This window comes from Blennius ocellaris (genome assembly GCF_963422515.1).
Source record: "Blennius ocellaris genome assembly, chromosome: 5".
Lineage (NCBI taxonomy): Eukaryota > Metazoa > Chordata > Actinopteri > Blenniiformes > Blenniidae > Blennius > Blennius ocellaris.
In genome coordinates, this window is record NC_137654.1 from 25,241,235 (window position 1) to 25,265,345 (window position 24,111).

The 24,111-nt window shown below is 39.7% G+C and overlaps 1 protein-coding gene across 1 annotated transcript in view; it reads right to left on the minus strand.

Moving 5' to 3' along the window:
- The window catches only part of LOC308130792 (synaptotagmin-2-like), a 29,395-nt gene continuing 5,284 nt past the window's right edge, over window positions 1-24,111 (minus strand). The window contains exons 2-9 of the mRNA XM_080497257.1: window positions 15,281-15,496; window positions 14,793-14,950; window positions 10,547-10,684; window positions 9,457-9,624; window positions 8,749-8,916; window positions 7,631-7,748; window positions 7,114-7,247; window positions 1-4,582 (exon numbers count right to left, since the gene is read on the minus strand). Coding sequence (XP_080353383.1) covers window positions 4,367-4,582; window positions 7,114-7,247; window positions 7,631-7,748; window positions 8,749-8,916; window positions 9,457-9,624; window positions 10,547-10,684; window positions 14,793-14,950; window positions 15,281-15,476 — 1,296 coding nt within the window. The 5' untranslated portion in view covers window positions 15,477-15,496 and the 3' untranslated portion in view covers window positions 1-4,366. The remainder of the gene's footprint in view (window positions 4,583-7,113; window positions 7,248-7,630; window positions 7,749-8,748; window positions 8,917-9,456; window positions 9,625-10,546; window positions 10,685-14,792; window positions 14,951-15,280; window positions 15,497-24,111) is intronic.

The following is a 24,111-nucleotide window of genomic DNA, read 5'->3' on the forward strand; positions in this document are numbered from 1 at the left end:
AACACACACTCACTCTACTAAACTCACAACTGTTCTCAATGCTCACATATACAGTAAAATGGATTTTGCCCTCTTGATGAACAAAGACCTCAGAAAGGAATGTTAAAAGAGAAACACTGGCCAAGGAAAATGAAGACATGTCAGATTTTTTTTTCTTCATATATAGACTCTAGCTAGTCAGCTGAGCTCTAAAGAGTTAGTGCTTGAGTTTTATGGCTTTAGTTTTATCTTATTCATTTATCTCGTATACACGTACACGTATTGTATAATAAACACAGTAAAAGAGACACAGCCGTGGAGTGTTTCAGGTCATTTAAATAGAAGAGAAAGAAATTATAAACTTCCAAGTAAAGAAGGAGAAAAGAAGGGATTCCAAGTCACTTGTATTCACTGGATAATTCATCTTTTGGCCCCTTTATATAAAGATATGATCCAACGGACTCCGCTCTGGGTCATTGCTGGCACATATAACAACTCCTACAATCCACCTACAGATTGCACAATTATTATATTCAGTTATTTGAGAACAACACCATATCAAATATGCTATTAGAAAATAATCATCTTATAGACTTGGAGATCCCAAATTCCAAACGTTAAACATTTAAAACATGATTATTATTTTTCTTTTTTTTTTTTTTAATTTTTAAAAAAACAGAAAAAAAAAAGCAACAGCAATAAAATCCAGGAATAAGTCAATAAACATTGGCCTTCAGAAAAGTGCTGCAACAGAACGAATGGCGGATAAATGGCGTCAAATAAAAGCTTTGATCACAAGGAATTAGATAGCAAGCATGCGGCTACATTTTCATCCTACATGAACTCACACACAGTACTGGACGACACACTTGCTTAAGAATTTCAGGCGTGGAAAGGTTTGTTATTAGTAATAGTACTCTAATATTTGTATGACATTCTCTCCAATGACCCTCATGGAAAATAAATACACATTTGTTTCATTTAGAAAATATACAGTGCATCTTTTTTCCATTCGTTGTGTTATTAAAATGACAAATGACACCCATTTACGTACACAAGATATTTTTGCTTTGTCTCTAAAACATGCTCTTATGTACAGTATTTTGTATAAACATGCAGTATCAACGTGTATGAACTATGTATATAGGCAAAACTACACACCGATGGGTTGCTTGATTGCTTCCATGTTGCCTTTTCTTTAGTGTTGCTTCATAAACCGAAGATAACGAGAAGTAAATCAATGCAAGATGGAAAACTGAAAGTCTGGTCTGTGATCAGTAGAATAAAAAGTGTCACAATTTCCTACAGAGAGGAAGAGACAAGAGCCAACATTCATCAAATTCCCCAAAAAGTCTGGTCATTTGTTAGAGGTTGACTACATCAGCTGACACTGCGCACAGTCAACGGGTAGTTTTTGCTGTTGGTGCTCTGAGATGGCAGGTTTTAATTTTTTTTATTCTTAAATTTTTTTTAATCTTTTATATCAATAGGCCAGCGAGGAAGTTTTACTGGGTGCCAAACACCCAATGCATATCAGGACTTCAACAAGAAAGCCTTCAGAGGATTACGCCGGGCAGTTTTGGTCAGATTTCAGAAGCAAGACAAAAGGTCGTTCTCAAAGTTTTCCTCTACTGAAAACTGATTTTCAAATATATAGAGCCAGTGAATAAAAGTGTTGATTTAGCTGCTTCTTTTTCAGGAAGTCATTGCACCTTTGCGCTACAGGCTTGGGTGCGTACAAGTGTTTCAATAGTAGATTTTATTTTGAGCCAACTTTGCAAAAAAATATGGTTTCATATTAAAAAATTGGGTCAGAATTTCTACTGCTGAGGCATAAATATGATATATTTTAACTTTATTAGAATCAGAATGCATTAAATGAATGAATAAGTCCTACATAAAAAAATGACTTTGGGCTAATGCTAAAAAATAAAAGCAAATAACGCTTCCCAGTGCGTCACTTGAAGGAACTACTTAAAGTTGAAACTATGGATTAATAAAAACAGAAAGCAATAAAAGCCAATAGTACATTTTGAAAAAATTATGTAAGTTTAGAAATACCATATCTAGTAAGAAATGTAATATACAAACACTTGTAGCCAGATTACACAAATTGTGTAGTTTTTCTTTTTCCAATTAACATCAGAGTATTTCAATAACTACTTAGTTTTTATGTCAAAAACTTCACGTTTTGTAGTTAAGAAGGGTAACTTTTCAAGATGTTTTGATATAAATGTATACTTCTTGATTCAGAACAAAGAAGAGTTTTATTGATTTCATTTGATTTTATTTTTGATTTAGCAGCTTTCATTGAAGATTGTTGGCAATCACCTAAAAAAAACTGATGTTAAATGTTTTTTTGGTCATGCTCAACAAGAAGTATAACATGAGCTACTTGCCTCGACTCTATATACTTGAAATTCAGACAATTCTGTTCTAAAGGAGCTTGTGATCATCAGAATATTAAAATGTATCTCTAGTCTTATCAGAGCAGTCCATTTGCATGAGGAGACTTGTCTGGCGTGTGCCACGTGTGCAGAAAAAAGCCAATCTCACAACATTTGATCACAAAAACATGAATGAAAAAAAAAATGTACACAGATCAAATAACAGCGTGAAATTACCACAGAACAGAATAATAACTCCCAGTAGTGCAATTAAATTCAACAGTTTGGTAAGCTGTGTACAGAATACACATGGATCAGTGCCTTCTTCCAGACCACATCCTTGCAATCAAGTGAGAAGTGAAGCATCCAAACGATTAAAAACACGGACACAAAAAGTCGAGGTGAGACAAAAGCAATGCAAAACTAAATGAATCAATACATCAGTCAACATTGATCCCCTTTTGCTGTTTCCATTTGAAAAACAGTGGTTATTCTCAACATAAGAAAAGAAAAAATTAAAGCTCTAGTTTCCAAGCACCCCAAAATAAAAATATCAGATTTAAAGCGCAGAAGGAATAAAAGTGATTCAAGTGAATTAAACAAAGAAAAGAAAAGAAAAAAGATGAATAAAAATATACACAGATGTGAGAACAACACCGCGAACTGGAAGGCGTCCCTGGTAGTTGAAAATTGCTTATTTTGTTACTTGGAAGGCTTGTCTCCTTTATGACTGTAAGACGGTTATAGGGATTCCTTTGAAGTAAAACCCTTGTGTCAAGTCCATGACTAATGGCAGTAGCACTGAACAAGTGAAATACAGAATCAGAGGCGTTGGGAGGGGAGGTGGTAGACCGCAGGCAGTAATTGACACCTTGTAAATATCATGTCATTGGTGGTTGGAATCAGTCTCTCTTTGCACCCCACTCTGATATTTCCACGCTATTTGTAGTTCCGATGACAGACACGCAGCCTTTTTGCAAAGTCAAAAACACATACGGTAATAATCTTTTTTTTTTTTTTTTCTCAAACAGAAAAAAAAAAAAATCATTATTCCCTCCCATTTCGTGGGTAAATTAACACTAGCCGTGAGCCTTAAGGTCACCAAGAAAACAAAAACAAAACCACAATAACTAAAAAACAAAACAAAAACAGCAGTCAGCCTTTTGAATCCCACATTTCTTTTCTTCATACAGAGGAGGATTTTTAAATATTAACAACCCGTTTAGAAAAAAAGGCATGGAGTTTCAGTTTCCTCTCAGTTTTCCTGAGACGATGGGTGGAAGGTCAACTAATCGAAAAAGGCAGTGTGTTTGTGGGTAACTGGATATGTGCCTATCCCTACTTTGCTACCCAACTCTAGGAATGTACTTCAAACTAACAGAATCGTCTATCGTATGACAACTGGCAGGTGTGGAACATGGTGCACAGAACACCTAAGGAATGGACCTGCTTGTGTTATTTCTCTATCATATGGCAGTATAAAGCATTTTTATTATTAAGCACTATCCTAAGCAAACTGTGTCACTAAAGGGAAAGGGTGAGTAGAACAATGTGAGTGAATGAATGTTTTACCCCCTCGTATCACCAGATTCCCATATATAGCACTCTTACTCTTCATAGTCTACTCTGTATTCTTATTAATGGAACCACAACCCCAATACAAAAATAGATCTAAAGGAAATCAACGGAGTATCTGTCCATCCTGTAGCTTGTCTTCTTTTTTCAGTGACATGACTTAATTATAACATGTTACTTTTTTTTTTAAACTATATTCCCATCATGTTGAATGGTATCTATGGATCTTTTTCAAAGGTGGCAGTAGTGGGGGAGGAGGAGGTGAAGAAAAGTAGGGGAGGGGGGGGCAGATGTACAGTTTGGGGCTTTTTCTGGAATATACACTGACATGTGGGGGGAGAAGGGGGGGGGTTGGGAGAAGAAGGAAGAAGGAGGGGGAAGATGATGTATGGGTGGGTAAGGTGTGGTGGAGGTGGATGAGGGCTTTACTTCTTGGCATTCAGGGCTGCGAGGGCGCCATCCACCTCCTCCTCGGGCTGCAGTGGATGCCACTGGGCGATGGGGCGACGGGGGTTGGCCAGCATGTCGGACCAGTGTTTCAGCCCGGCCCCCGTCGACTTGCTTCCCACCCAGATCTTCCCGATGGCATCGTTCTTGCCAATCTTGTCGTAATCCAGCACCGTGATCACGGCTTGGATTTTCTGTGGAGAGCAGGGGGAGAAGGCATTACAACGAGCTTCACAATGAAGCTCACATGAACACCCAGGGGTGAAGACAAACTAACTCCAGCATTGGTTTGGGGTTTTTCACATTCAAAGGATGAACTCTACTTTTACTGCGAGAGGCTTTTAATAATATTAATAATTAAATAGACAAATGGTTTTGTTTGAACAGTTCGGGCTATATATATATACGTATATATATATATATATATATATATATATATATATATATATATATATATATATATATATATATATATATATATATATATATATATATATATATATATATATTTGAGTTAGATGAGAAGAATGGGAATGCTGCAGTCATACATTATACATCCACTTTCACTTTCCTCATTCATTCAAGAATGCAGAGAAAACTCATTTCAGCTGCTTGAATCAATTGTTGACCCGAAGTTCACGACTATAGGTGAGCTGAGCAGCTTTGCAACTCAGCTCCCTCTTCACCAGAGCAGTCTAGTACAGTGGCTGTGTTGATCTCACGATCCCTCCTCTCAACAAATGGGAATAAGATCCTGAAATACTTCCAACTCAATTGCCATGGGAAGGTTCCCACCTGCCCACCCACTTACACCCAATTGCTCGGCCTGCACGGGTCGGGTCTTCTCATTGGCGGGCTGTTTAGAAATGGGGCTACAGACTGAAGTGACTTTTAAATAAGATACAGATTGCAGGTCACCATCAGGTGAAAACAATCTATCTGCTACACTGCTTTATTAAACTTAGGGTCATGCGGGGTGGAGCTAATCCGAGATGAGTCCAGGCAAAGGTACAGATACACACACAGAGAGATACACACTGACCACATAACCTCAAACACATGTTTTGTTTTGTTTTTTTCTGGACTGTGAGAGTATTCCTGAACACCCGCGGGAAGGAAAAAAAAACCGCCACACACACAGGAAGAACATGCAAACTCTAACTCTTCATATATTTTTGCAGTAAAGTGAGTGCGCCAACCACTACACCCCCATGCAGCATAAAAATCCATTTTCTTTACGATTTTCTGCTCCAAAGAAGATGCATTATTAAAACAATCATGAATAGTGTAGAACAACAAATCAGGAGTGTATGTGCATGTTCTTAAAAGTCACAATAAAATAAATTACAATACAGCCTGAGGGCCGCAGTTAGTCACTGCACAATAAATAGTCTCCCCTTCTCAAGTCCAGCGACAGACATTACTTACGTGACCAAAATTTGACATGTCTGCTGAATTTACTACCGCATATTTCCTTATTATGTCTCTTTTTGTCATTTCTGCATACAAGTCCAATACACAGACTTCGCCTCATTTGTACCCACTGCGTTGTGTGAAGAAACTGTCGATGTGCTACATTAATCCCCCAGCTGGGAGCTGCGACTATACTTATCATAAGCAACCTCAAACGTAGCCGAAAAAACTTTAAAAACTGAGCTGAAACAACAGCTGCTGGTCGTATATTTAACACAATACGATGGCTACTCACAAGGTGCCTGCAGGCACCACTGGAGAAAACCTTTTTCTACAGCAGGGTGGGCGGCTTCGATCATCCTCAAGGCTGCCCAGTAGCTGAACACATCTATCGATTCATGAGCATCACAGCTGCTAATTTAATCCAAAGACAAATTGTGTTATAGGAGTCATTAAATTGAAATTTTAAAGTCTGTATAAGTGAACATGTTATATAATAAAGCAGCCATTCAGTCATATGAGTAGATTGCAACCTGTACCACAGACTTGTTTTTACATTGGATGTCCTTCTTGCAACATGGGTTTAAACCTGGACATTCAAGGTCAAGGCTTAATGCACTGCAGGGGAGGGCAATTAAAATAACCTTATACTGTTTATTAATAAATATCTATTAAATAGAATGTTTGTCAATTAATGCCTTAAAGAATCTCTAAAGAAGAGAAATGTTTCATAGAGTTTCTCTGAAAATGTAAATAAACACTGATTATTATTGTCCAACAACAGAATAATAAAATGAATGTTGTCTTTCTTGTTTTTCTTTTCTTGTAACACCTAAAATATTTTACATTAAAATGCATGATCTGGTTTAAAATGAGCTTTTTCAATAATAAGCATCACTGCAAAATCATATGGTCTGTGACTGGCTGCACTTTATTATGCTTGAGGAAACCAGTTGTTGAATATGATGATAAGGATTTAATACAAGTTGATATAACGGTGGAATGATTATTTTTGTAGCATTACTATGATTATATGAATTCAAAATGATGTGAATATAAGAAAACTTAAATTTGATATATAATTTATGTTTAACTGCCTTTAACTGTGTTGTCTATGAGAAATAAAACAATTCCACATAAAATAAAAGAAGCATGGTCATTTTTGTGCAGTTTTGTCCATCATCTGAATTCTACCATCCCTTCATAAAAGTGTGTTGTCACAATCACCATCTGCTTGTTGTCTTTATTAAAGTTTTTCGAGTAGCAATTTGTTCTGCCTATGAAATTTGTAGCATTTACTCCAGGTTCTCACCTGCATTTGCTCAAGAGGAATCTCAAAGCTGAACGACTCATTGTAGTACGGATTCAAGGTGTTCTTTTTCACTGTTGTCTTCTTCTTCTTCAGCCTCTTTCCATTCTGCAGCAAGTTGATTTTTACGTAGGGATCTGCGGAAAAAAAAAACAAAGAGAGAGAGAAATGAGACCAAACCGGTGACACGCTGATCCAGTTCTCTTCCACGTGCATGCTGGTTGGGAGGCAGTGCTGTGATGCACCAACAGATGGGGCCAATGCCGAGGCCGGGAGGAGAGAGGGATGCTGCATGGCGAGTACTGCAGCGTCAGCACGTGAGCAGAGCAGGACGGATTTAATGGCTGTGCTCGGAGGCACACCCCCTCATCCACTGCAGTCTCGCTGCAAGTCACTGTGTGTTGGTGGGCCGTTGCGTTGAAATAGCATGTGCAAGTACGAAGAAAACCCAAAACAAATCCAATTACAATCATTCAATATGTGTTGCTCAGAGCTGTATATATACATGAAGTCGCCCCACCTGACAGTCCACCCACGTCCATTTTCTTCAGGTTCTTAGCCTCCAGAATACAGATGGTGAGTTTGCCAGCAGTGGGGACGTAGCGCAGGGAGATGCAAATGTCACCCAGCTTCTCCGGCTGCGAGGAAAAGGAAATAGGGACGGGGGCGAGAAAATTAAATAAGACCGTAAGCAAAACTCAGACTTTTACTCTGCTGCACAATAAACACATTAATGTACCAACATTTAAGATGTACAAATAATCCCTGCTGCCATAATGTTTTTTTATGACACTAGCTGGAATTATTTTTCATTACATCGAGATCTGTATTTTTTTTTTTTTTTTCAATTAGTATATGAAACTGCAAGCACAATTAACTGTGGTGTAGTTATTTCTTATGATGGCTCTGGAGGGGCAGTTTTATTGTTTTACACTCTTTTTCCTACTACATCAGGGCCATTACAAGTTGTGTGGTTACAGGAGAATTAGTGCGATATCACAGATGTAATATACACTTCAGTATGATACAAAGCCAATTATTTAAACTCTACCCAAATATTAAATACCGCTATAATCGTCATAAGATTCCCGTCTTTCATTTGTTGTAAAAATGTGTCTGTATGGCAAGAAGATGAAGAAATGAAACTGTTTGTGATTTGATAATTCATCTGGTTTGAAGCATTTGAAAATGATGCATATACTCAATTTTTACATGATTAGTCCATTGTTTTATGCACTGTTGCATTGTTCACAGTTGGTTACACAAACTCCAATAAGAACCCAAATCCCTACAAGAAAACAATTTGAGCAGATGTCAGATTTTACCTTTTGCTGTTCAGTGGAATGTTTTGGCAAATTAGAGATCAGAGAAGTGGCAGACTAGTTTTCTTGGAAGTAATTTGTGTTGGGACTCCAAGAAGAAAAGGGTTGCAATACATAAAAAAAGTCTTATTCATTACAAGTTTTTTCGAACATGACTCATTTAATACTTGGTCATCTTTCTGAATACCAAGGGAACTCTCATCCACAAATATACATACCTAAACCATTCTATGTCAACCATAGAAACAGGGCATTTGGAGAATGTTAAGCAGTGGGGTTTTTTGCAGGAATTTTAAAAGAGCGCCGCTGTGTTTACCTCCTCTTGATCTGCGCTGTCCAGGTCTCTCCACTCCTCAATTGGCTTTGCCAGATCAAGAGTATTCATGGGTGTTTTAATCTCTCCGATGACATCATGTTTGGAGAAGCGATCAAAGTCATAGACGGACATGACCAGAGTCTTTCCTCCCATCTCCTGGAAAGGAATCTGAAAGACAGCAACCAACCGCACTTACTCATTTTACACCTTTTTTTCCAAAGGAACTGAGGCACAAATCTCACATTTATGATTAAAGTATGTATGAACTCTATAAACCCATTCAGATAGCATCCATATTGGTTGGGACTCTGGCCTCCAGCTCCAGAATGATCTGGCTCGATAACATGCTGCTTCAGCAGAGCTGCCTGACTTTGACAAGGTAAAGCCATTTGAATTGTTTTATAGGGAGCTGTGTCAGCAGGCACGGTGCACCAGAGGTGGCCCTCTCCTTTAATTCGATTCTCTGCCATACTCCCCTTGTCAGACACCTTCAATGTGTCTGCTGCTTTTTATCACTGCCAGCCTGAAGTGTTGGAGTAAAAGAAATCAGAAGCTAAGTACCTGCTAAAGGAAGAAGGAGGGGGGGAAAAAAAAGAAGGAACACTTCACCTCTGACTGGATCTGGTCTACCCATCAAACAGTTTGACGCTCGTGCTGTTTTAATAAGTAATGTGCAAAAGGTGATTGCCCTGCTCTGCACCGTCCTACCTTGAAGGTAAAGGTCTCGTTGAAGACAGGATTCAGCGTTTTCTTGTGAACTTTCGTGTCAAACTTTTTCTTCTTGTCGGGGAGGACGAAGACCTTCACGTAGGGATCTGAAGTGCCGCCGCTGTCCATGGAGAGCAGGTCGGCTGCTTGCAGGATTCCAACAGTCAGCTGCCAAGTCAACAGTGAAGCTATTAAAATTTAGGAAATGTGTATTCTCTGTTGAAACAGTGAACAAACGCAATACGAGGCTAAAATAGATGATTAAAAAAAAAAAAAAAGCAGTGGCATGTGATGCATACATGCGTTATTAGAAATCATGTAGCGCTCCGATTTGTGTTGGGTTAGATTTTTGTATTCCTGTTGTGGCGGTTGTATCAATTTCTGGGTTCGTGCATTTGTGTTATGAGTTTGTGGTTGTTTTGGGATGTGCCTTTTCCAATTATACTCTGACTTTTGCATTGTTGTTGCTTTTGTATTGGTTTGTATCTCAAAGCAAATGAATCAGGTAAAATATGCACAGACACACTGTATATTTTTGTTGTATGTATGTGATGTTGTTGTATTTGTAATATGGCTTTGGTATTGTGCCTTTTCTAATCATTGTCTCTGTTGCATTGCTATGGCTCTTGCTTTTGCGTTGTAGAGTTTTGCAATTGTGTTGAGCTTTACGCATTTGTTTTGTGGCCTTTGCATCCATTTTTATGACTTTTGTTTGTTTTGTTTTTATCCTGTGGTTTTCATATTCCTATGATAACTTTTGTGTAGTCATGCTGAAGAATGTGGGTGTACCTTTTGTATCTGTAGCTTGTATTTGACTGTTTGCACTTTTTTCTAATCATGTTGTGGCTTCTTTATCTGTGCTTTGGCTTTTGCTTTCATTTATAACTGCATAATTGTGTTATGGCTTTTGTAGTTGTTCCATACCCCATGCATTTGTTCATGTTGTTGTCTATGTATTCATCTGCGGCTTTTAGATTTGTGTTAAGGCTTCAGTAATCATGGTGCAGTAATTCATTTTCCATTGTTTTGTCCCTCCTGGGCCACTGGAATATTGACCAGAGCGTGTTGAATGAATAACTAGAGTGCTTGCCTTATTCTCCTGGAAGTCATAATCGATGGAGTACTGCAGCTTCCCGAGCTTTTCTTTCTCCTTCACTTCCTCCTCCTTTTCATCTCCAGTCAGTCCCGGCTCTACATCATCCTCTTCATCATCGTCATCCTGTGGTTTCTGGAATGACAGAAGAGGGGCAAGCAGCAGGAAAATCCAGTGAGTGGGCAGTTCTGAGGTGACAGCTGTGCTGAACACCAAACCTTGGATATCAGCAGTGGGGTTCGTCACCGCACCTACCTGCCACTTACCCCCGTGTTACTAGTGCAATCTGTTCATCGATGACCACGGTTGCAACCTGACTTGATTTCACTATTTCTTGGGTGACACCATTTGCTGTTTTCGTTTGTTCATGAGTATTACAGGGATGTAACATCTGCTAAGATCAGATGTGGAGAATTCCTTCTCAACTACATGTTTTCATTTTTTTTTTTTTTTTATCGTGCAAAGAATGGAAAGAGACAGAGAAAGAGTGACATCATAGAGAGAAACAACAGAATAAAGACAATCAACATACAGGAAGTGTACAGAAAAAAAAAAACAAGAACACATCACATTGCAGTGCAGTGCAATCTATTATCATAGCTCTGCAAATACTCTAGATGTTTTGTTTCTTTTATACAAGAAAATAGTAATTAGGAAGCATCAAAATAGCATGAATCGCTTGTGTAGCTGCCAGTAATAGAGTTATTACATGGAGAGGATAGAAATAACAAAAACACAGCAGGAAAGAGCACCGTTACTTTGGAAGGGAATGCATTGCGGTCAAACGGCAGCTACACAAATCCACAATGACTCATCCCACATGAGTCATATTAACTCATTTATAAAGTTTTAAAAGAAATCGTGATAGCATATCCCACACAGACAAAAGCTGCATCAGCAAAGATGAGCGGATCTTTTTTCTTTCCCAAATGTTTACAAAGGTGGGGGCATAAATCTTGACAAATATAGCCTCTACTGCAGAGCTATGGCATTATTGAATTGCACCACAGTGTTAGGTGTCCTTGATATTCTGTTTACCCCGTGTACAGTTTTTGTTTTCCCAATTGAAACTGAATGTCCTTACTGAGAAGAAAATGAAGGACAGAGCCAGGAGGCATGTTATTCAATCAAAACCCTGACGTAGTATTTCCAAATGTTTCCTTTGAAAAGCTCCCAAAGCTGCTATAACTGCAGGTAAAAATGGTGCGATAACACACATTGTGCCAACTGAACAGTCGGACCGTTGGTTACTTCAAGCCAGACAACATTAACGTCTGCCATTTATCTCCTTCTGACATCTCATTAATGTTCCTACTCTGCTGTAGTGAGAATGGAATTTTTTTTTTTCGTTCCATTTTCCTATTATTGCGCTCCAGCCTGGCTGATGTAACTAAGTGCACTACAGAATAATTTCCCAATTTATTCTAAACAGACCCCAGATTTTTCCAGCTGATGTGTCTTATTTTGTTGGATGCTTGGAGAAAGAGAATCCTGCAGCTCACTGACAGCTAACTGCTCCTGAGATAATCAGGGCAGGATGAGGAAGATAAAGCAAATCTTCTGTTATCGTCCATCTTGCCTTTACATCATACCCAGTGGCTCTTGAGTGTTTCGTCCCTTTAGAGGCGGCCACGACTAATGGAGTGAGAGCAATTTGCCCTGATATGAATATTAAAGTAAACTTTCATTGCGGGTACTGTAAGGAGACGGATAATATCTCAGTATGTCCTACTTTCCTATGGCTGTCTTCTTGAAAAAAAACAAAAAAAACACTGATGTCTTCGTAAGACTGGAGGATCCAGCTACTCACTGATGAGCTGGAAGAGGAACAGGGTGCACACGCACACGCACACGCACACGCACACGCACACGCACACACACACACACACACACACAGAATACACACATTCGCTGCACACCATACTGCACTGTACACTCCCGCCATACGCACACACATATTTGCTTACATGCAAACTCTCAAGCATGCTAAATTCCTCACGCTCTCGCTCTCACACGCATACATATTCTCACACAGTTTCCTGTAATGTGGCATTCTCTATCATTATTGTGGTAAATGCTTTTCATTCAAGCATGCCAGGCCACAAAATGCAGGATCCGAGGTCTATTTCTGATGGTGAATGTAAATGGAATTTTTTTATTTTTGGTTTAATGATTTCTGAAGAGAAGGAAAAGTTGTACCTTGATGTTTTTTTGTTTTTTTTAAACTTCTGAGACAAATTTTTGCCAAGCCCAAAAATTTCAGTTGTGAAATGTAGACATCCATGGAGGAATCATGCTATATCGAGAGTTTCCAGTTCTTCTCAGACTTCCAGTAAGGGTTCAAAGATAAAGACATGGTACGTCTGAATGAATGCCCCTTTGGTGAACCATGGGGTGAAATGAGAGCTCATTACTCTCATTTGAGCTCATTTGATTAAACTGGATTCGTGTTGAAGGAGCCTTCATAGCCTTAGCTTTTGGGTCTGAAATAAATCCTCTGCAGTTGCCTGCGAATGAGGGCAAACATTCTGGCCCACCATTTCTCCTCAGTGACACCTGTGTGCTTCGGGGAGAGAGGGCATCAATGACTGTCACCTTGTATGTCAGCAGCATGGGTCATCCAGGAAAGTTACTCTCAAGTCAAGTTGTGGCCATTCAATGGTACCTACTGCAAGGGAATATGCTGGTCTTTGTCAAGGGATACAAACAGCTTTATCTGCGGTGGAACTCGGAACGTGTTGGCACAACCGCTTCAATTGCATACCCGAGTCAATGAATCTCTGGAGATCAATTGTTTGTAAAGCGTTGTTTGTCGGTTGTGCTGCACAATCGAGGTCTCTCACGGGGTGGGGAGGAACATGCTCTAAGCTCTCGGTTAGGTAGAGTTTCGGCTAATGTTTGACAAATATCCAGCTTACCCCTTGCACATGCATGTTAGTGATCTCTAGTGAGTTGCTCAGTGCACTCGTCATTCAAAGGCTCAACCAGAGGATGATTTTCATGTTCATTTCATACCATAAACACTTAAACAGATAATTATATTCTGTTGTTTTTGCCCAAAAAAAAAAGAAAAGAAAAAGAAAAATTGCAATCTCTGGATTTTCAAGACATAGCATTTGGTGCGGCATATCATATCAGTGGATTTTGCGAAGCAGCTTAATCGCTCCCATAGAGTCCTCAAGCACCCGCAGCACCTAAAGCTTGCAAAAAACTAAGGAAGCCATAGCACTCATTGTCATCATCACTGCAATCCAACCCCTCCAAGCCCAGCCCAGCCCACCCACCCCCCACCCCACCCCAACACCGCTCCCCCCTGCCCTGGTCTGCGCTTACACAAAGCGGCCAGAGAGGGGTGCCGCGTGCTATCAGACCTACCGTAGGCAGAGAAGTCCACCACAGTCAAGATACACGGAGCACACATAAGACACAAAGCAGGAAGGAGGAGAGCAGAGACAAAGGCAGAGATTGAACTCACAGCAGACACCAAAGAAGGGTAATCACAGCAAATGCAGTCAGCTACACTGTAGGGAGTGAGGAAAATGACAGATAGAGGAGCCTGCTCATTACCACAATCACATCTTGTGCAGCAAGGCCGGTGGGTTATTTTAATAACTCCACTTTTGGATGTATGCTTATTGTACTTCATCAAATCATCAATCATGTGTGTGGGAGAAAAAATAATAATTACAGTCCCCAAAACAACAGCATTATGCTGGCGACTAACTTTCATAATTACTCTTTTATGATTGTAAGGGACACAATGGTGGGGGTAAATAGATGAGATTCATGTCATTTTTCACTCAAGTCCCAAAGCACAAGTGCAACAATAACATTCATGACAAATACGTTAAATAGCAAAAAGAGAGAGAGAGAGAAAGAAAAACAATAATAATGATGGATAAAGAATGTAATTTACACCTGTGGAGAGTACACTTGACGGTGTTAGAGAAACATCAAAACATTCAACAGCCTGTCAAATAATCTAATCTGTGATTTAGCAAAATCCATACAAGGAAGTTAAACTGGGTTGAAATATGTAAAAAAAAAGAAAAAGAGTGATAAATAACATGACTTCAATTGACCCTACTTGTGTTTATCTCATTCCATTTCCAATTTAAGCCCCACAGCTGTTACATAAAAGCCTCATAAACGTGTGAATGATATTCCTGCTTTGCTTTGCTTCATCTACGGTGTGGGTGCGGGCTCCATCTGCCGGGACACGACCCCCGGTGGTGAAACATACCTCTCCTTTCAAGTTCTTCATTCCCATGTCACCCTTCCCCTTCTTGCCCTTCTTGTTCTTCTTCTTCTTGCAACAGCATTTCTTGACGATGCAGAAGCAGCATGTTAGAATGAGTAAAGCAGCGACCACGGCGATGGCGATGATGGCCCAGGACGGTACTGGAGGAGGAAATACACACCAATGTGTGGATAGCGTTTTCACACCCGAACAAAGAAGAAAACAAACATATCCTTTGACTTTTGGATTCGCGAATCATTTAGCGAACTTCACGTCAGCCAAATATGTTCAGTGAGAGGTCAGCAATTAGATTGGGTGAAAATTAGATTTCTCTGTCATTAGGAAGAGCAGGCAGTGATCAATACTGAATAAAGACATTATGTTGCTGCCGATGCCTGCAGCAAAAGAGAAAATCTAATTCTAAAATCACTGCTTCTAATCACATCAAGATAATCGATGGCTGATCGGGACAGGTTTTGCCCGGCACTCACGTGGGATCTTGTCGATTTCATTCAGGAACTTGTTCTTGATCTCGTCGAAGGCATCGTTCTTGTTGACTGGCTCGGTGGAGTTGTCGGTGGACACTAACACGACAGGGGCTGGAGTCACAGTCAAGGCACTGGCCCCCGTTGGCTTGGCAGCGACCATGGGCGTTGTCTGGTGCTTGAACAAGTTCCACTTCGTCATTTAGGCTGCACGCGCAGTCCCTGGAACACAGCGGGCAGACGCCGCCGTTAGCGGAGGCCAAACCATCACACTCACGATGCTTGTTCACTGCCACAGTTGACCAGTTGAGAGTGAGTCATTAAAAGGCTAAGAAAATGCCGTGCTTTTCAGAGACGCACGTTAAAAAGTTCAGTGATTCACGCGATCGTTCATTTTCACCCATCTACATCAAAGGTCAGGACTGCGACCAAAGGTGATCGTGTCCATTGTTATAGAAAATTCAAACACACTTTGACACAGAGGAGGTGGGATCGAACTGCCAACACTGACGGTGGAAAAATAACCTGCTCCACCAACTGAGAGCTGCCCACAATAATAGGCAGGTAAGATTTGCAATTACAATACAAAGGAATGCTGTACAACTGACATTTAAATTAGATACTCTACAGACCCACTTAACTCACACTCATCTGAAAATGGCATAACATATTCTTTTTTTTTCTTTTTTTTTGTTAAGGACCAGAAGGTGGCTGGAGCAAAGGTGGTGAAGAGGAGCTAGTTGTTTCAGATTTAATGGCTTTGTCTCTTCACCCATCCTCATTTTATCACTTTCACTGAAGGGAGAAATAAATGAAATACAAGAGTTATGGATTTTTGAAACATGGAGAACTAAAGTTGAATGTAAATGTATTCCTGTTTTGGAAAAAACTTAGTTATGGGATGAAATTGTGCAGTTGAGCTCAATTATACAATATAGTATAATATGGGATGATTATATAGAGAATATATGTGTGTTTGATTGCTGTTTGTAGATATTGATATAAGAAATGTCCTTTTTTTTCTTGTTGAACTGAAATAACCATTATTATAAGTGGAAGTAAATGCATCATTTGGATGAGAGAATGAAAGTGAAGCAATAATACAAAAGTTATTTATTCCCAAATCCTTTTAACTCACTACATATTGAAAACCTGTTTCCTGCACTTTGTTTTTTAATATTTGAGAGAATATTTATGAGCTGCTTCTCTTCACAGGGGTCAAAACAGCAACTCACTAGGATTTTAATCTGGATCCCCACATTCAAGGTCAAGACTGCATCTTATTTACTGAATTCACTCATTCATTGCATCCATTACTAATCCATACCCAATCTATTCATGTTATAAAGCAGTGAATACGTAAGGTAACATTGCATATCAGTCGCTTTCACACTGTGTGATTTTCAAACAGCTGTTCAACATTCTCATACATAGATATTTAAAACATCAGAAAATACTGCATTTTAGTGAAATTACATTCCGTTACATTTAGTTTTAATGTTTTGCAGGTGGTTTAAGCCCCACATCTCGTAATGCAAACAAAGAATTGATATTCACAAGCTCCAGAACATTCACCCGTCACATAAACAAACACAGGCAAACAAATTAAAGTGGGTCTCGCTGTTGTACTACTGATGAAAATGCTGCTGAAAGATTTGGAGGTGTGGTTTGCATCTGTGCCGTCGGTATTTAAACATTATTCATTCCAGAAGTATCATTAAGATCAATAGATTTTTTTTAAAGGATGAAACTGGAGAATAACATACATTCATGCAGCTTGCCAGTCATATAAAGATTAGTTATAAAGCATACAAAATAGCATGGGTATAATCCAAATTCTTCAGTATATGTTGCTTCACTTGAATGTTTGGCCACACCTGTGCCTCATTTGTGACAAGAAGGATTTTATTTATTTTGGATTTTTCTTGATTACTTACTGCGGGAAATCATGTTTGGGATAGTACATAATTCCAAAAGTATCCAAAGTTTGCACATTTTGCAAAGTAATTCAGCAGAAATGAAAGCCAATGGTGAATTCATAAATAATATAGGGTAATTTATACTCTAGTATACAGTACAATACACAAGTAGTAGCAGTTTGTTTTCAACTTTCTTTTAACTTGTGGAACCTCATTGAACGTCCTATCATTGTAAAGTGCTGGACTCTTCACCTGCTATGCGCTGCATTGTAGGTCTGTTTACTGATGATGTGATATTTCAAGTAAGTTACTGCTCCTGTTACTAGTAGAGATAATCTCTTCGATCCAGACTCATAAAACAAGCACATTTCATCTTTAAATTAAGACTCATCACATATCGACACAATTTAAATGAAAAACTATACAAAGACCCAGGTTGGAAACTACAAGGTAAAATGGTGATGATTGGGTGTAAATGTGAGTGTGAAAGTGGGTAAGTGTGTCAGTGTGACCAGCTGTATGGCCTCCGGCAGCCTCACCTGAAAAAATGAAGAAAATAACTATCATAAGGGATAAATAATGTCTAATGTAATGCTCCATAGAGTAATAATACTCATCCTAGGAAAACTGTACATTTAAGGAATATACCTGGGTACTACCTTCACATTACGATTGGATGCCAATTCAAAAGACATTCACATCTTACAATTAATGAGATTTTTCAGGACTGAAAGTGTCAAAACAAATGTAAAATAGTTGTAAAACTGTAAAACGCTCAATTTATTTCCACCAAGGCTCAATGTTTATCTTATGATTGAACTGGCTATGGCTTTTACCCAGCAGCCTACCTTTGTGAAGTGTTTCTATTAGAATTTAAATGTTTGTGCGAGCACAGGAGAAGGATTTTGAGATGAGGTGCCAGAAATATTTCCGAGAAATACCTGTTAATCCTCCATTTATCACACCTTTGTTTTGGCTGATGTTGCTTGTAAACTCGAGCCGACGGGGCCTGACGTGAAGAGGTGTTTAACCATACAGGGGAAACAGCATGAAACAACTGCAAGCCGTCCTCCGCTGGTGTTTCCACAGGCCAAACAAATGTTCAATCAGAGCTCTTATCGGTTCCAGAAATCACAGTGTGACAAGTGCAGCTGAAAGCAGCCTGCCAACAGAGCGATGAGTGATCGGGCGAGACCTCCATCCAGAAAGCAGAGAAATATGACAGGCATAACGAGAAGGGACTTCTGCTGTTGATTTTATTAAAGTTGAGGGGAAATAGGGGGAAAAAAGAATTTTCCCATTCCTCATGTGGGGGAAAAAAAACCCTCCAAGTTGGTGCCGGAGACTCTGCTTCTATTTATTGCTGCATATAAATTATTCAAATTGAGGCTGACAGCGGGAAGGATAAGCTTATATTATTCAGGGACCAGTTTATACATCTTCGGATATATGATGCTAAAATGTTGGGCTGATATCACCAAAGACTATCACTCTGTGAAAAACAGTGTTTCCATTTTTATTGTGAAAATTATTGAGAAACACTTTTAACCATTAGACTTTTAATAAGGAGTGGGCTGTTTAATAAAACAGCAATAACTCGCCCTCCTGCCTCCACTGTGCACTATACTTCAGCGTAGATGTGTCAGACAGTGTTAAAGGCTTCCATTAACATCAAAGGTTGATGTGCATTTTATCCTGTTTGTCCCTCACACTGTGCCAAGCCAGACCGATTAAATTAACATTCATGGATATGTGCTCAAGCATTTTATGTCCTCCAGTCTGTGGGTGACAGGGAGGACGGACAGAGAGGACACAGACCCACACCATTATTTTATGACAAGCTATTAGTCCTTTTTCACAGCTGACTCCTACTATTCACACCAGCAACATCAGCTACATAAACCGCTTTTATTCCTCAACACTGTCTTGCACCTTCAGGTCTGATAACACAAAAGGAAGTAGTGGTGGATGTGTAGTTTGTTAGACGACAGCCGAACAAGAAGAAATCACCACGAGTTACCCAAACTGAATAAGTTGGTTGAAGTGGAGGATTGTGAAACAACGCTGTGATCATATTTAGTATGGAAAATAGAATCTAATTATTGTTACCTTTTGAAATACACAGTGATCCACCCATAAAATGGCTCAGTATTTTAAAGCTAAGACATTTTTAAACTCCACAAGGGCCCATCACAGACTCTCCACCTGGAAGATATTTGGTACTTTGTTGCTTAATGTGCACGGTAATAGTGGTAAAAATATCAGGAGACTGTGGCGTTATACCACATTTGGATGAAATTACAGTCGAAGGCCAACAAGGTAAGTGATTTATGTTTTCATTGCTGTTACATCAAGAGCAGAGAGGAGCACGTCAGAGTGAAGCGACCTCTGTGGTGTGCATTGGAGTGAGCACGGCATAAAGAGTAGTCCAGGGTCAACCAGATTAAACATAGATATGAGGTAGTCTACCGTAAATGTACCATATGAGCTGCTGTTGCAGGTTGAGAAAGACAGTAACACCTCACTGGTATTGGTTTGCATTGGTTAGCATTTTTTAGGAGTTTTCTTAACAATTTCAAAAATTGTTGTGAATAAATACAACCTCCGAACGACTCAGACTATCACAATACATCTAACCTGTTCAGAATAGACTTTATCTTCTTCCACCGATCCCATTACCTCAATTTTATACCTCTTGAACCACACTTTGGTCTGCACTAATCTGTGGCTACTCTTCATACTGAGCAGCTAGCCTTTAATCATACATTGTAAAAAAATAAATTAAAAAAACCCAACAACAACAACAACAATAAAAAATTTGTTTTTAGCTTCTTCAAAGAATGAGAAGTTGATCACCAAAGCTATCATGCACCATGCTGATCTGATAACTCGCTTTACTAAAAACAAGTGTCAATATATCTTTTGGCACAACAGGAGCAAACAGGAACTTACAAGCAAGAAGAATCATAAATGACTTTGTGCACACGAGTTTAATGCAAGCATCTAGGTATTACTGACATGAGAGTAGACGGTAAAAGACCAAATGGCGATACAGATTTACGCTTTAGGAAGAGTGAACGTTTGTCCCACAGCGACACAACCAAATAACTGCTAGTGCAGCCGAGAGTCAGAGAGAAACTCACTGCACTTAAAAGCCACTGAAGATGTCAAATATAAAAACACAGCAGTTTCCACCCGCGTTCATGAGGCTTATGAGCTTAAAAAAAAAAAAAAAAAAATTGCCTTACGGAAAGAAAACTGACATTGTGACCGTGGAGTCATCGGTTTGGCCCCTAAACAAACAGATTAAACCCCGGAGAGAAGTAACAGCAGCAGTCACAGTGGCTGCCCTTTGCTCACAGCCATTGCTGAATTTCCCTTGAGCAAGGCTCTTAACCATCTGCTCCGGCGGAAACGGAGAGATTGACAGATCACAATGTATGCTGGACAGCTTGCAGGAGCGTGTAACTTTGCGAGTGTTGGGTTGGATGACGCTTAGAGAGGAGTGCTAATGCTCAGGAAAGCCTTCCTTGGGTGAATTGAAGATAAAAATAGGTGTCTTATCCGATATGCATTTCTCATAATACTCGATTACTGAGATCAGTGGGAGTTTTGAGCTCCATCTCTTAGTATACGTCTCATTTCATTAGAGTTTGAGTCATCAGAATTAGTTGAAACAAAATGGCTCAGCTGCACAGCCCAGCGCAGCTATGGGCATGATCTGGCCCTTATCACTAAACGCACTGCTCTGAGTTGGATGGGGATCAAGCACTTTAATCTTTGCTGCACAAACAATCTGGATATAGCTTCCCCACGCACTATCACTGCACTTATACTGACTCTTATCTGTGGTACATATACTGTAGGTGATTTTTTTTCTTCATCCCCAGCTGCTGAGGACATGAGAAGGTAAAGATGTGTAAGAAATCGTTCTATAATGTTTAAGAATGAGGAAGAATCAGTGCAGCATTGGACAGGTCCTCATAATAACTTATGCAACACATTATGCAATCCCGTTCATTTTTTAAAAAGGAGAAATGCTTTAAATGGTATGCATTTATTATATTAAAGCCCCTTGAATATACTGAAAGCAGAGAATCAGGGTAGCTGCTTTGCAGGTAGTGTTACTTCTGACAATCTTTAACCTGAATTCTCCTGTAATTTTATCAAGATTTTTTTAACAGCTTCATCTTATTGATTTGTTAAAGAGGAAAGAGGAATTTGATGTGGGGAATTTGAAGTTGCAACAACCATCAATCATTGTGGATTGTCAGGAAAAACAATGAATTAAAGCTCCATAGTTGATCGAGGAAAAACATTTTAACTAGATCTGATTTAGCTGCAATTATCTCCAAATTCATTATAAAATGAGAAAAAAACAAATGCATGCATGGTAATTAAATACATTCACAAACATAGACATACAGTTTGTGCTTGACAATGTATTAGTAGCCATACTCTACATATATTCTTGCCATTTTTTTAACATCACAACTGATGGTGTGAGGATGGACTGTTTCTGAGCTTCAAATTAATAGAAGTTTCCAATAGCTGATCTCAGCTATAATAAATCTCCTTGCAGCTCATTAAAAGGTTAAACCAAATGCATTTGTGCAGTAAATACAAGACTCAGTGATAAATAGGATTAATAGGTTAAATTTGAGAAAACGCTCATGACTTATCACATCATATGTTATCTGCATCATCATTAAAAGAGAAAATCTGAGTCACTTGGAGACACTCAAACATGCCTGAAGGCTCTTCCCTAATTATCCAGCACCTGTCAAACTCTAACGATCATAACCACGGCTCCCTCTAACTCATAAACACATGACGGAGAAATGCTGCTTCTTTATCTGGCATCGTGTCTCCGTGATGACACGCTGACCACACAGCATGACATCCTCTCCAGCGATGGGAAACCCCAGCCCGCAGATCAGCCCTGAGTGAGGATTTGGTTTATTAAGGGCTTATTAGCACCCAGGTCAGATCCAAAGGAAAATAACCTAAGGAGACAGAGCAAAAGTCATGCAGCTGTTTTACTGCACAACAACAAGTACCCCGAACAGCAATTAATTAACAATCCAGACGGCTAAGTTTGTTTTCCCTCTGGCGCTGACAATGTGCCTCTATGGCGCCTCACGCAGCCGTCAGCCAGTGGCCAATCCATACGTGTATGTGTTTAAATCAAAGCTTATATTTTCATGCGGACTGGTAATTGGATGCAGCGCACGGCTCAAAACAGATAGACGTCTCGCCACATACACATTCAAAATGGTTCCTATAAAAGCAATGAAAACTGGTCACGGGGTCATGTGACTGCCGCTCGGGGCAACAGTCAGGAGCAGTGGGGCGGCAAATTAAGTATTGAATATTAGGCACAGCGAAAAGGTTGTTGTATTCAGAAAGAGTCAACTGCAATGGCTGCCAGGCTGTCACAGGCCACCAGACAACCAGGGTCCTCCAAGATACAAAGGAATCTGAACGCTGTGACCCCGATGAAATCATTCAGCCCCCACTGAGGCCCCTGCCATCTGTGACATTAAGGGTTATGTGTGTGTGGGTGGAGAACTTGGCCTCCAGCTGAACTAGCTGCGCATCCTGCACAACTTCATTTCCTCCAAGTCTCACTAATGTGATTGCTGCAGCGAGATGGGCTGGAATATTTTTGAAAGCAAAAAAAAAAATTAGGGAAGAAGTCAGAAACCTGCAAATGCTGCACGTACAAGAGAGAGGCATATTTGCATGCTTGCACGTGTTTTGTGTGTTTTCGTATTTCATCGTGAGCTCACCCTTCATCGGAATCCCAATGAGCTGTTTTACGTAGGAGCCAAATTGCATAAGAAATTGAGGTTATCATTTAAAGGGTAATTGTTCAAAGGCATCGCCTGCTTTCTGGATTCATGATAAACACACTTGAAGGAACGGGAGGAGAATATTGGCTGCACTGCCTCTGAGTCACAGCTGACCTCTGATCTGTCTGGACTGGATTTCAGCTGAGAATGTGGACTGGAACATCTAGAGAACAGGGGGCATAGTATTTTATTAGATCCATCAGACAGAGCATTACTGTAGTCGGAGAACTGAGCTGAGCTGAGATGGTGGAGTTGTTTCAATTAGAGATAATGTGCAGCTTTGTTCCTGAACTCTTGCTGTGCTATGGTAATTCACCCCTACTGTAATGGACTTGGGGCTCCCGTAGTCATAATGGTCTCATTTTGGCCAGGTTTTAATAGGATTACTGGGAGGATACTGATGGCTGCTTTGCTTGTTATTTACCACTGAAGGATGAGATGCTGTTTGTGACTCGGCCTGAGCTGAACCTGAGAAGAAAATTCATTATTATGGAAATGTTCATTTATATTATCAATCACTGAAAGAGCTAATTATTGCTGAAAAACTTTCACCAAATATTCTGTCTTTAACTCAGTGAAGGAAAAAGCTGGGAGAGGCTAACGAAGTCACACAGTTGCCTCAACTCCACTTGTCGTTTGCAGTTTTAATTCTCATCTTCATCAGTGGTTCACAAGAAGTCACTTGAACCTATTTCAGCTGGCATGCACGGTCAGATAAACGCTAGGAGTGTAGTGGGGAATCATTTCTGCAAGGTAGCCTACTGTGGCTGCAAAGCACTTCCTCTGTTGTCACTTGGTGGTCGGGAGCCAGGAGACTGACAAAGCTTTGGCAAATCCAAACGCACAGCACACGGTACGAAATATGTGCCAGCACCAGACTCTCTCCTCGCTTGACCAAGAGCCTCTCAGTCTTTAGCCACAATGCATCGATGGGAAACAGTGCCAAGCATCTGTCAGGCTCCACACTTTAACTTAATAGTGATTAAGACATTTAATTCAAGTAAGGAGACTCCGAAATTAAGCAAATTTGTACCATTTTATGGCAAGAATCTTCCATTCTACA